At 45.5% G+C, this 12,274-nt stretch overlaps 2 protein-coding genes; both read left to right on the top strand.

Annotated features, from left to right (window-relative positions):
• Window positions 1-6,309: 6,309 nt before the first annotated feature.
• On the top strand, window positions 6,310-7,641 carry GSTUM_00012102001 (uncharacterized protein). XM_002842347.2 has 2 exons: window positions 6,310-6,865; window positions 6,976-7,641. Exons 1-2 carry the CDS (start codon window positions 6,830-6,832, stop codon window positions 7,246-7,248), a joined length of 309 nt encoding a protein of 102 aa, XP_002842393.1. The 5' UTR covers window positions 6,310-6,829; the 3' UTR covers window positions 7,249-7,641.
• A 1,589-nt stretch (window positions 7,642-9,230) lies between these two features.
• GSTUM_00012101001 (uncharacterized protein) lies at window positions 9,231-12,229 on the top strand. XM_002842346.2 has 7 exons: window positions 9,231-9,714; window positions 9,781-9,917; window positions 9,981-10,055; window positions 10,124-11,215; window positions 11,271-11,580; window positions 11,627-11,636; window positions 11,690-12,229. The coding sequence occupies exons 1-7, from the start codon at window positions 9,678-9,680 to the stop codon at window positions 11,706-11,708; spliced, it is 1,680 nt and encodes a 559-aa protein (XP_002842392.1). The 5' UTR covers window positions 9,231-9,677; the 3' UTR covers window positions 11,709-12,229.
• Window positions 12,230-12,274: the final 45 nt, after the last annotated feature.

Here is a 12,274-nt window from a genome sequence, read left to right as displayed (position 1 = left end):
CACCATGCTCCCTATTAGCTTACCACCTGCTAACAATATTCACTCCTCTGCCTCTTCAAACACATCTAATTTTTCCTCTAAAATCTCCTATTACAGATTAGTTAAGTGGCTGTAGGGGGGGTTTTCTTTTAAATGTAAGTGGGAATTTACTTTTAAAGTATCTTTGAAGAGGCGGTTAATCAAAATGTCCAGTGGCTGTACAAGTGATGTGTACTCTCCAGGAATAATGCTAATGGTTATATCATTAGCATGAAATGTATTAAGCATTTCCTTTATCTTGTAAGCTCTTAAGAGATCTAAAGCAAGAAGAGTTGGCTGATTTTCTAGTACAGTGACAAATTGCTTATCTAACAATTCAACAATGTTAGAAGATTTTGCATACGCTTTAGCATTAAATTTCACCACTACACGAGGATTGTAGGTCCTTCTTTCGGCAAGTATTCCCCCCCCCCAACTCCAAGTCCCAGAAAGAAGATTAGTGGTTTGACCCTTAGGATTCCGTCTGCAAATTCAGTATGCTAGATCGTCCCCTGATACTTATCCAAGCCGAATTGTGAGCTTTGCGCCCAAATTGTCTTTTCTCCCTTTTGGTGGTAAGTCCTCCCTTCCAAATACTCAAATGGTAATGGTATCTAATCTATGTTGTCAATATTACTTACTTAGTCTTTAACAGCCAATAGTAGTAGGCTGATCTCTGAGTTCCATCTCATCATCTGGACAAAGTTTTAAGTTTCTCCTATTGAAGCACATCCAGTCTAGTATTTTACTGTTGAAGTCACTGGGCAGTTTGCTGGATTTATTTAATATAAATTGTAAACTAATCAGGTACTAGTTCAGGAAACAATGGAACTACTTATTTGAAAATAGGAAATAGGTATGCTGTTCTTCAGGATATAATTCATGATATAGCTCTTTGCTAATAAGATGGAATCATCCCTGGCGAATAATAGCCCCAGAAGCTTGTCAATGTCAAAACCAGTTATAGAGTTCTCACTCAAGCCTCTCTCACTTTCCCGGCCACCCTTCTCTCCTCACTCGATACTGCTCGCTCAATTGATTTATAAACTTTCCTTCTTCTTCCTCCCTCTTCCACTGGTATAGATTTTATACTAACACTTTAAATCAGTTGGCAGTTTCAGTTAGAGTTGATCTTCAAAGCTGTATTGACCTAATTGTAATACTCGCTATAGCCCCATATGAAAGTACACAGATCTTATACTCAATACTATATGATCTATAGGGTATTTCCACTGAAAGGGGTACACATTTTAGTTTTGTTGCAAGATGCTTTTGTTTTGGGCCTAGCTTTTTATTCACTCCTGCATAAAATCTTTCGGCAGCTAGGAGTGGCAGTTTTAGCTCTACCTTTGCCCTTCCAACCAGTTTTAGGGATATGTTTAATGGCAAAATATGGGCAATTGTTCATCAAAAGACAGATAATGGAGTGTTTTTTTAAATTCTACTGTTATGAAAAGTCTATTCTCCTCTGTTATAACCATTACGGGTCTTCGGTTATTTGTTTTGTTTTATGTTTTGTTATAAGTATTGCTTTGATACTTGGTTTGTTTTAAGTATCATTTGATACTTGCGTTTGTTTTATGTTTTGGTTTAAGTATTGCCTTGATACTTGGTTTGTTTTAAGTATCATTTACTACTTAGATTTGTTTTATGTTTTGGTTTAAGTATCGCCTTGATACTTGGTTTTGTTTTATGTTTTGTTTTAAGTATCATTTAATACTTGGTTTGTTTTATACTTTGTTCTAAGTATCGCTTTGATACTTGATTTGTTTTACTGAAGTGTATCACTTGATACCTTTGATTAGTTTCGTTCATGCTAGACATGAACAGATTTGTGTATTTAAAGACTGCCTGTTACCCCAATGGAAAAGGTAGACTTTGACAGACAGTATTTCAATATACTTGGTTGAACAGTTACCTCTTCATTTCTCAGTACACCCTCAAAGCCTCTTTTAGTTCTCAGCTCTCACCTCCTCTCTGGTAGAGTAGGCCACCTGCCAACTATTGTACCTTTTACCGATAACGTGATTAGCACCTTGCGAACACATTACATCTGCCTTCTATACTCTCTCTCTCCCCCCTTTTTTCTTCTCTATTTACATTTTAGACTTCTCCTCGGGTTTTTCTATACGAGCTGAGGTTGAAAGTAGTGATCAAAGTGTATGTTTGATAGTCTAAGACAGCTACAGATTCTGAAGGATTTCCTTCTCATTTAATATTACGAGGGCCACACTTTATTTTAACCTCTTGGCGCGAGTGACAATTATTCGAGTTCTTACGGTAATTCTCACCCCACACGGGCCGTTGCCCAGGATTCCTGTCATCCCGCTCCGCACGAATCGCGCACGAGCCCAAGTGCTCGAGCAAAGTACAGTACTCGTACCAGTAAACGTTATGATATGATAGCCGCCACGACCCCTCTCCTGACAGAGTGTCAATGCTTCGGCTAATAATCGCACCAAATCGCCCTCGCGTGAGCCATTTCACCCGCAGGACTGGGGGAGGCGTGCCGAGGGTGACATGTGCAGATGGGCTCATGGGCCGGGAGGTCGATAGTTATGGCACCCATTGTTCTATTTATGGTACTGTATGGGTACAAGTAGTTGTCGCTGGCTTCAATTTGTCAAGTTCATGCTGACAAAGCGCAAGGGCAGATACCGCAATGACTCCTGAAATCCATTACTGGTATCTCCGCCAGTCATGTATTCTCCGGATTCAGATGAAACGGCTCCCGATAAGGATTAACGTTTTATTGACACGGTATTTGTATAAGATCGGCTCACTACAAATACCCGAGCACTAGAACAAGTACTCGAGTACTGGGGGAGATGTTTTCGTGCAAGACAGGAATCACCCTGCCGGTTAACAATCCTGCCTAGCACGAAAACATCTTCCCGGGTATGATACCTGTGCTGCGGTGTGGACGCAGATGATCGGATAGACAAGGGATTCAGGAGGTGACTGCGCTACTCCCGTGGGAAATAAAATAATGTGTTTGGAAGGGCAATTTCTAGAGCAAGCCAAAAGGCTATACTCGAGTACCTCTAATCCCTGTCCGTCCGATCACCCACGTCCATACCCGAGTACGGGTACTCGTACAAGTACTAGTACAGTATGTTTTTGGTCTCAGTCACTCGTACTCGAGTACCGTATTCGCAATTCTGTTAACCTGTCAAACTAAACCCATTGTGGGCTGACGAGCTAATTTCCTCTGATACTCGAGCACCGGTACCGTAATCTGATTGTGCACTCCAAGAACTTTTGTGGTACGAGTACCATGGATACTGCGCAGTAGAGACATGTGGTCCGGAAACCTTTGGAATGGGCAAACGGTAGTGTGCCTACTCGAGTATCCCCCCCAAATTTGGGAGTGCAGGCCGCATGCTTGAGTGGAAATCACTCTGCCCGAGCACAAGCACCACGCCTCCCAGTTCCAGCAGGGGAGAAGCGCACTCTGCAAAGCGTCATACTCATACAGCACGCGTACCGGTACCATAAAAACCCGCAACAATGCACCACAGAAACCCCCAAACACCAAGCAAGAAAACCATGATACTCCAGTCCACTTCGTGGATAGTCTGCCAACAACTACCGTACCACCACTTCATCCCACCGCCCCAAACAAAACCTCACTCACCCTCAGCGTTCATCCAAGCTTCACAATCCACTTGCACCTAGTACTCGAGCATCGGGAGGAAGGAGAAAAACCGGGACGCCGGGCGCTGGCTCACTCTTGTCTGGCACCCTTTCCAGAATAGCTGCTGGGTACTTGTACAGACCCATCAGGAAAGGGCAAACGGATGCCAATTCATGGCCTGGAGACAAGAGTGCACCGCGCATGTATGTCTGGCATGGACTAAGAAACAGCTGCAGGAGAACCAGCCGCTTATCCGATTCCGGTATTCTTAAGCTTGGATGGAGCGAAGGGCGGGGCTGTGTAACGTCCCTGTTGAGTAAAAAAATACGAAAGAAGGCTGGGGGGAAAGAAAACGGTTAACATTATGCAAAACATTGGCATCGATGGTTTAGATCCAACTTGGGTTCTATTTTTCGTTTTTTGGCCACTCGAGTCCTGTGATGGGGAGTACGGTAATATCATCGGAACTGGAATACAAGTACAAATGCAATTGAACCCCACGTTAAGACGTCTGGAATTCCCCTCTTCGGATACGGTAGGGCGGGATTCACCTAGCAAGAAACTGGCTTTCAGCCCTCCGCGAGATGGATAAAAAGAGAAATACCAGACCTTACTGGAAGGGGCAACTCCAACGTCCTGGTGTGAGGTTCATTATTCAAGTTCTTACGGTATAGGGAAGATTTTTTTTGCACGAGACAGGGATAATTTTGCTGGTCAACTGAAATTAACCCTTCACCACTTTATCTTTTTTCTCGATGCTCGTACTTGTACTCGTACAAACACTTCGGAAGATTGTCTCGAAATGTTTCCCGGGGCGCCATCTATTGGCGCCAGAGTACCATCCCTCTTTGGTTCCATTTTTCGGGTTATCCCTACGAAATTTAAGATGTGGTGGTGCCTTGCTCGGCTATCATGAGGCCACATGGCTAAATTATTGTTTTCTTTTTGCTTCATTCTTTCCGTTCTTTATAAAAAAAACCTTGGCCCGGCTGTAGGTCCCCGATTCCCCGCTTTCTTCCGAAACGCTGGTTGTTACTCGAGTACGGGTGTGTTGTGCTATTTATTAACCCGACACTTCTTTCAACGTTTTATGTGATGTCTCACCCCGATACTCGAGATACAGCACCGTATTATGGGTACCGGAACTCGAGCACGGTACTTGGAAGTGAGAACTCATACCGTACCGGTATTGTTGGTGGTGCGGGAGCCATTCCGTGGAGTCCAATCGAGAGTACGATGTTCGCGAGTTCAAGAAATCGAGACGTGCGCGCCGTGTCTAAAAATTCCACTGTGCCATACTCGAGTACTCGTAGAGAGATAACGGAGTTTCTCGCTCGCTGAGAATTTCCTCTTTATACGATCCTGGCATCTCGATGCCGATGCAGTTGATGTAACCTCACTTTACCCTTTCACAGGCGCCCTTTTCTTTTTTTTTTTTCTCTTTTCTTTTTTCATTCTCCTATGATACCGGTGATAGGAGGTTTTCCCTACTGTACGGTACCCTTCGGATATGATTTCTATGTTGCGGTTTGAATTCTCAGAGTTTTATACGGATCAGTCGAAGATCCGAGCCCGGTCCGCCTCTCAGAAGAGAGATCAGGCAAATTTTATCCTGTCCTCCCATCCATTCCACAGCCTCCATGCTATAGGGTTGTGGGATGCCGGCACCGTATTTCCACCTTGTGCTCGAGTATGACGCATTGTGTGGTGTGCCAGCGATATTTTTATCGGTGGGGTACGGTATTATAGTTGCATGATCTGTGGATAAAACCTTCGAGCCCTTTCAGACAATGAAACTCGTGGTGCTTGTATGGTAGTATTTCGCCTTCCGGGAAGCGGCTCTCTATTTACAGATTGCTACAGTTTGACAGGTTGACCCATGGACCGTGGTGGTGGTGGTGAGAGGATTCGGTGTTTTCTCCAAAGGCCACAACTCCTTGGATCATACGGATGGAGATCATTTCATAATCAGGCCAGGCCAGGGCGGTGTTTCGAATGGCCGATGCCCCTGGCTCTTCCCCTATATTTTCTGGATATCACAGAATAGAATTGCATCCCTTAGATCAAACCGCCGAGGCCTTCCAGTCCAGTTTACGGTTTAGAACACAAGCATGTCTGAGTGATCGTGACCACATCTACTACAGCAATCCTACTTTAAGCCATTTCTGTCACAGTCCTGGTAAACAGTACAGATATTGCTGTGTTCTGAGCACTGCAACTTATACCGAGTCCCGGAGTTTTTTCTATCCCGATTACTCGAATGGGCTAGTGTTCTAGATTGCAAATAGGACTGGAAGGTCTCAGCGGTTAAAGGGATAGGAATGGGGACTTGTTACACCTTGTACTTGTACCAATATACGGTACGGTACTCATACAGTACATTTCAGTCACACACTTGATATTTATGGCTTGCCACCACTGATGTTATTTGTCCATCCAGCAAATGCAGGCGTATGCGGACAAGGTCGTTATTACAAACGTCAGAGAATTACGAGGACTCTAGTGGTGGGCTGCCTGCTTATTTTGCCACGTTTTCCGCAACACCAGGTTGGGGGTGGGAGGGAAAGAGGGGAGCAAATCACCCCCTGACCCTTGATAGCAGGGCATCGGATAATGCTTTCTTTAACTGCAAAGGCGCCCAGTCTGGATATAATAGTTTGGCCTTCTCCACATTTTTCTACTGTTTCCCTGGCCTCAAACCTGGTGCACCTCTTTCTTCCAATCTGCAGCTTCAGAAAACAAACCCCTTCTCCGCTTCATACACCACTTAACCAAATCCCCCTTTGCATCACCCACCCTTCGTAGTGGATCCAACTGCCCTACCCTACCATACGATACCTACAAGTAACCAACAACACATTATAAGCAACAGGCCCTTTCCTACTTTGGACCCATCCATCCATCCCGTCTCCGAGAATCGAGATCAAACCGAGTGTATTGTTTCACCTCTTTTTTTAAACGCCGTCATTGTTGGACGAGACACTGCCACACCCCGTTGGAAGTTCTTTCCCCCCTATTACTTTAAAGAGCCGTTTCCCCCCTCGCCTCGTTTTTTCCTGAGCGCATCCAGCATCTCAAAAAAAAAAAATTCCAATCACAGAGTGAATATTCATATTTCTAGCAATAAGGAAAGCCTTGATCGGTGTTCGTTCTTCGTTCTCGAAAAAAAAAAAGATGCCTCACTCACTCGATTCGTCCAGCCCAATGATTGTTAGTTCTCCTATAGTCCCTTTGTTTCAGTTTGCTCCTGTTGCCTTGGTTGCATCTGGTAATGTTTCCTTTCGTGTGAACCCTCTTGCTAACCTTAATATTACATTTAGTCTAGAGGGGACACCCACCGTTTCTCATCATATACTACCATCTCTTCGAACCCTTCTATTGCGCCAACCTCCGAGAAGGCTGTTTTCATCGAGATCGAGGATGGTTTGCGAAGACTTGAGGACAGACGGTACATGAGCCAGAGGTTCGTGCCGAGTGAGAAGAAGAGTGAGTTGATCTCTAAGTTGGCCCTGAGTGCGAAATTGGAGAGGGCTTTAAGGTGGAGAATGGACACGCAAGACGCCATACGAAGGCCGCGAGTTAAGACTGGTTAGCTACCCGGATAGGCGCCAGGTGTGGACAAAGCTGTTCACCTTGTGTATGCGCAGAGAATGACGGGTGGTTCGTTTATTTACGAGTTATGATATGGTGTACATCAACCAACGGGATACTTCTGCACTCTTGGGGCAACCTTGAATGAATGCGGTGTAGTCGACCAGTGTCGACTGCAGATGTATTCTTGTGGCTAGGCTGAGGCCATTTTTTCTTATCAGGGGTTACATCTGTTATATAGGGCTCCATTGCCGAACGGAGGAGCTATTGGGCGTGGGCTTTCATTTTTTGTCTCTTAATTTTAGTGGGTATTAACGGGGCGCTCGGAACTCGCACTTTGTCATTCAGTTTTCAATCTCTATAATATCATACTGTACGATTTTTTAGTTTTGCAACCAGTTCCAATATTCAGTTGTTGCGAAATGCGGCGCTGGGGATTTGCAGATTACTTGGGCTTGCATGAACGAAGGATTATCAGACCAACTACTACTTCCCGCTATATCCCCTACGTACATTCATAGAAGGAAACGCTGCCCCGGAAATTTTATTATGTTGATTCCATGCTAGTCTTGTGTCTATGACAGAATGCGATGAGTTAAAGGTCGGCTTCAGGCGTCTGCGCAGGCTACTGTGCCATGAGATATGGTGCGAGAAGGTGAGAGAGAGGTAAGTTCGTCACCCCTGTCCACACCATCATTGAAATTCATTCCCGCACGCAAGCCACAACTCATCCACAGTTTTTATTGATCCTGTGGCTTCTAAGACAGGCAATTGAGGGTTTGGTTTTTCATGATTGGTGAGTTGATCATGGTGTGAACAAGGGTGACAAAACTCACCTTTCTCACCTCCACACCATGCCTGGCTCCGGCTGCGCAAATTGACCGCTTCAACAAGGCAAACGAAAATGAAATGAATGCATAGCAGATCCCAATGATCTGATCAGGCTTTTCTAGGGTCATTTTTATTGAAGACGGGACCGGGAAATCCGCCCATCTTGGGAACTGAAGCTTCCACTGATGATAGTCAGATCTTGTCGAATTTAACTTAGGCCGCCAACATTGTGATTGTATCTGACGACAGCGGGAAGCCTGGCTTGGAATGTTATTATCCAGACAGGGAAAATTACTTGTGCCACACTGTTGGTATGGTATTGTAACATGATTTACTGCCCGGCGAAAGGATGTTTTTCTATTGCGCAAATACAAAGCTCGTGATTCCTTGCATACTGCTTCCTATGTTCTCCCGTTCTCTGTCTCTGTTGGCACCGCACAAATCTCTTGCTTGTAGATGTTGTGGTCACTCGTGACGTCCCAAGTATCTTTTGCGAGTCGTATCGTAGGGGGGAATTGATAGAGAATGCCATTGACTGAGCTCATTGCTTACAGTATGTACGGTACAATAGTCAAACTGCAGGGCGCGTTCTGTGCGTTGTAGTCAGCATTATTGGACGCATAGAATCATCTCTTTATCTCTCTCTCCGTCCCTGTCGCCTCTACAGATAGAAGCACTAAGTCCTACTACTGTGCACTCTGCCGGAGCACCTAAACCACAATTACGCTAGGATAATCATGACACGCACTGGCCTAAAGACTGGCTCGGCTTTCTTCGGACATCATTCGCGCATATACTTGTCTGTAGGACGCCGAGAGCAAAGCAAAAGGATGCACCACAGCAAGTAGTGGCGCGGTTGTATGAGCTTTCCGCCCACAAAAAAGAATGAAAGTCACGAAGCTCAAACTTGTATCTTTTGTCTTCACAAATTCCATTTGAAACCCATATCAAAGGTTTGTAATTGGTAAAAGTGTTTCCTACTGATTTTTAATTATTTTTCAAAAAAGGGCGTACTGTAACTGTGACAGTGATCTTTCGGTCATCCTGTGGCTCAATTTTTTTTCCTCATTCTGCCCTGCCCTCCCTACTTGACCTTGGAAGTCGTCTTTTTTTTTTTTTTTCTTTCCCGTCCTCTCTGCACAACAACTCCCGCAACCACTTCTTTTCCACCACCACCCCTCGTCCTCTCGTCAACACACAACGCTCCCCCTCTATCACATATTTTCATCAACGCTCACATCTTCTCTGTCGCTCCCCCTCCGGCTTCACCACCATTTCCTTGCAATTCAATTTTCACTCTCTGCGCTCTAATTCTATTTTCCATTTTCTATATTTTCCTTCTGTACTTCTTTCCTAGATACGCCCACCAGGCACGGACATCCACTGTTTCCCACGCTCTTCCACATCCTACACTCGTCACACACTCGACCAACAACTTCCCGGAGATATCTATCGTCTGGCCGCATTTCAGAGAGTGTCTGCTCGTCACTTACCAGTTTGCAGCCGCAGATCTTTGTATAGTTGTTTCTAGTATCCGCCCCGCCACATCCTCGCTCTTCATCTTTTCTTTTCAAAATAAGACGCTTTCATAACACCAATTATGGCATCCCCTCAACCTCCGGCTGCCCCAACCAACGGTAGCTACCCCCAGCAAGCTGGCCCTCATTCTTTTCCGACTAACCAGACGCCTTCCTCTTCTACAGGTGGGTATCAAGGCCAAGCTACTCCTCAGCATTCCGAGAACAATACTGGCAATTCCGATGTTCCCAAGGACGAAGTTGGCTGGTATTTCGTTGAACAATATTACACCACCCTAAACAAAACTCCTGAGCGTCTTCACGTAAGTTTTTTATATCATCCCTCGAGCTGGGTGAAGATGGTGTTGCTAACCCTTTGCGCATAGCTCTTTTATAACAAGACTTCTTCGTTTGTTTGGGGAACTGAGGGCGAAAACCTCCAGCTTGCTCATGGTCGTAGTGTATGTTTTCCTTGCACCAGCTCTCGAACCAAGTGTTTTATCCCGTCGAAGGCTGATAAGATTTTCAGGCCATTCAAGATAAGATCACCTCTTACGAATTTAAGGACTGTAAAGTCCGTGTTTCCAATGTGGACGCCCAGTCATCGGCTGATGACGGGATTGTGATCCAAGTTCTCGGCGAGATGAGCAACAATGGTCTTCCAAACCGCAAATTCTCCCAGACTTTTTTCCTAGCCAAGCAGCCCAATGGATACTATGTCCTGAATGACATATTCCGCTACTTGAAAGATGATGAGGAAACCGAGGAAGGTGAATACGATGAGTATAATATGGCTGAAGGAGTCGCTGAAGACGCCGAAGTCACAGAGACTATTACTGAAGAGGTTATCGAGGCAGTAGAGGATGTGGGTTTGAAGGAAACCACAACGACTGAGATTGAGGTTCAAGAGGACAAAGTTACTATTGAGGAGACGACCACGATCGAACCAGCTTTGCCAATTCCAGGGACCCAGGGACTCCCACCCCCAATCAATGGGGGCGCTAATGGTTCCTCGGCCGAAGCGCCTGCAGAAGAACCCGAGGCTGAGGTTCAGCCGGATCCCGAGCCAGAGCCGGAACCGGAGGCTGAAGAGCCCGCTGTTCCTCCAGTAGAGGCAGCTCCTGAGGAGTCTGCTTCTCCGGCCATTGAGGAGAAAAAGCCAGCCCCGGAAAAAGAGCCCGAACGCAGAGCAGTCACACCAGTTCCGGTTCCCCCACCAGTTCCAGCAGGTCCTCCAAAACCAACAACTTGGGCTAGTATTATTGCCAAATCAGCAAACACTGGTGCACCGGCGGCCGTTCCCCAGTCTGTTACACCTCCACAGATCCAACAGGCCCAGCAAGCGCAGCCATCTCAGGCTCAAAATTCTACCACCCCTGTTACATCGACTACTTCTTCGAGTGCTACCCCAAGCACCCCAACAACTCCTCGCGGCGGTTCCCAATGGCACACCACGGAGAGCAAGCGCCATTCTAGACCAGCACCTGTATCGGCTAATGCTGCTATCAGCCAAACCTCTGCATATGTCAGGAATGTCACTGAAGGTGTTACGGATCGGGCATTGGAGGATGCTTTGACTAAGTTCGGAGCGTTGGAACGGATTGAGATCAATAGACAAAAGGTGAAGATTGTTTCCTTCATTTTAGCTCAGAGTAGGTGGCTAATTTCATCCGCAGAATTGTGCTTTTGTTGAATTCGAGACATCGGCCGGATTTGCTGCTGCCAATGCCAGCAATCCTCACAAGATTGGTGATGCTAATGTCTATGTTGATGAGCGCCGCCCTCGTGGCGCTGCTTCTGGCCCTGGGTATTCAGGAGGTCGTGGTCCTTTTGGCAACAGGGACTCACGCACAGGAGGGCAGGGTGGTCGTGGATTCTCGTCACGTGAGGGTGGGAGAAGTGAGGGTGGAAGAGGAGGATCTAGAGGTGGTGCTAGGGGTAACTACAATCAGCATCGAGGAGGTGCTGCTGGTAGACCGGGAAACAGTACCCCAACTACCTCAAACTAAAAGTTCTTCGTTTTCTTTGATAGTGGGAGCAAAGTATGTTTTTTCTATCCCCATGGACTAGTGAGGTTGCTAACATTCATGTTAAGGGATTTGGAGTCTTGTTAGATCTTAGCCTTCTTATAAGGATCTGCACTCTGTGGATCCTATAGCGGTGGCAACTAATATCGGACGTTTGGATCCTAGGTTCACTATTTCTGCTATTATTTTATTTCCATACTCCTTCTCGTTGTCTGCCTTTTTCTTCTTCTTTACCCTGGAGTGGGCATTGTTTCTGCTATCGTGATTCATCTCATGATTTTCATATTTCTCAGTTTAGTTTCGTTGTTCATTCTTATCTCATTAGTCTGGAACCAATTCACCCAGGTTATACTGTCATTGTATTTTCTTTTCTTCGGTACTTTATCTTGATCAGGAGCGTAAATTCTCGGTTCTTCTCTCTTCGTATTTACTCTAGGGGTTATCTGATGCAGGATTTGCATAACTGGGGAAACAGGTCCTTGGAAATGGGTAACGAGTTTTCTAGGATTATCGTTGATGAGGTGAAAGGGGGAAAAAATGGGGATTATGATTTCTATCGGATGTTATCAGGAAAATGGGAAATGGAAAAGTAATGACTGTTATTGTTATATCCTCTGTCCGCTTTCAGTTCGGTTTCCTCGTCTCTTCTATCT

The sequence above is a fragment of the Tuber melanosporum genome, assembly GCF_000151645.1.
Source record: "Tuber melanosporum whole genome shotgun sequence assembly, scaffold_96, strain Mel28".
Lineage (NCBI taxonomy): Eukaryota > Fungi > Ascomycota > Pezizomycetes > Pezizales > Tuberaceae > Tuber > Tuber melanosporum.
This window is presented reverse-complemented; position numbering and strand designations above follow the sequence as displayed.

Coding starts and splice junctions, on each gene's coding strand:
- GSTUM_00012102001 (XM_002842347.2), top strand. CDS start 6,830: ATGCCTCACTCACTCGATTCGTCCAGCCCAATGATT. Junction 6,866..6,975: donor ATTCGTCCAGCCCAATGATT/GTTAGTTCTCCT, acceptor TATTACATTTAG/TCTAGAGGGGACACCCACCG.
- GSTUM_00012101001 (XM_002842346.2), top strand. CDS start 9,678: ATGGCATCCCCTCAACCTCCGGCTGCCCCAACCAACG. Junction 9,715..9,780: donor TCCGGCTGCCCCAACCAACG/GTAGCTACCCCC, acceptor CCTCTTCTACAG/GTGGGTATCAAGGCCAAGCT. Junction 11,216..11,270: donor TTGAGATCAATAGACAAAAG/GTGAAGATTGTT, acceptor TTTCATCCGCAG/AATTGTGCTTTTGTTGAATT.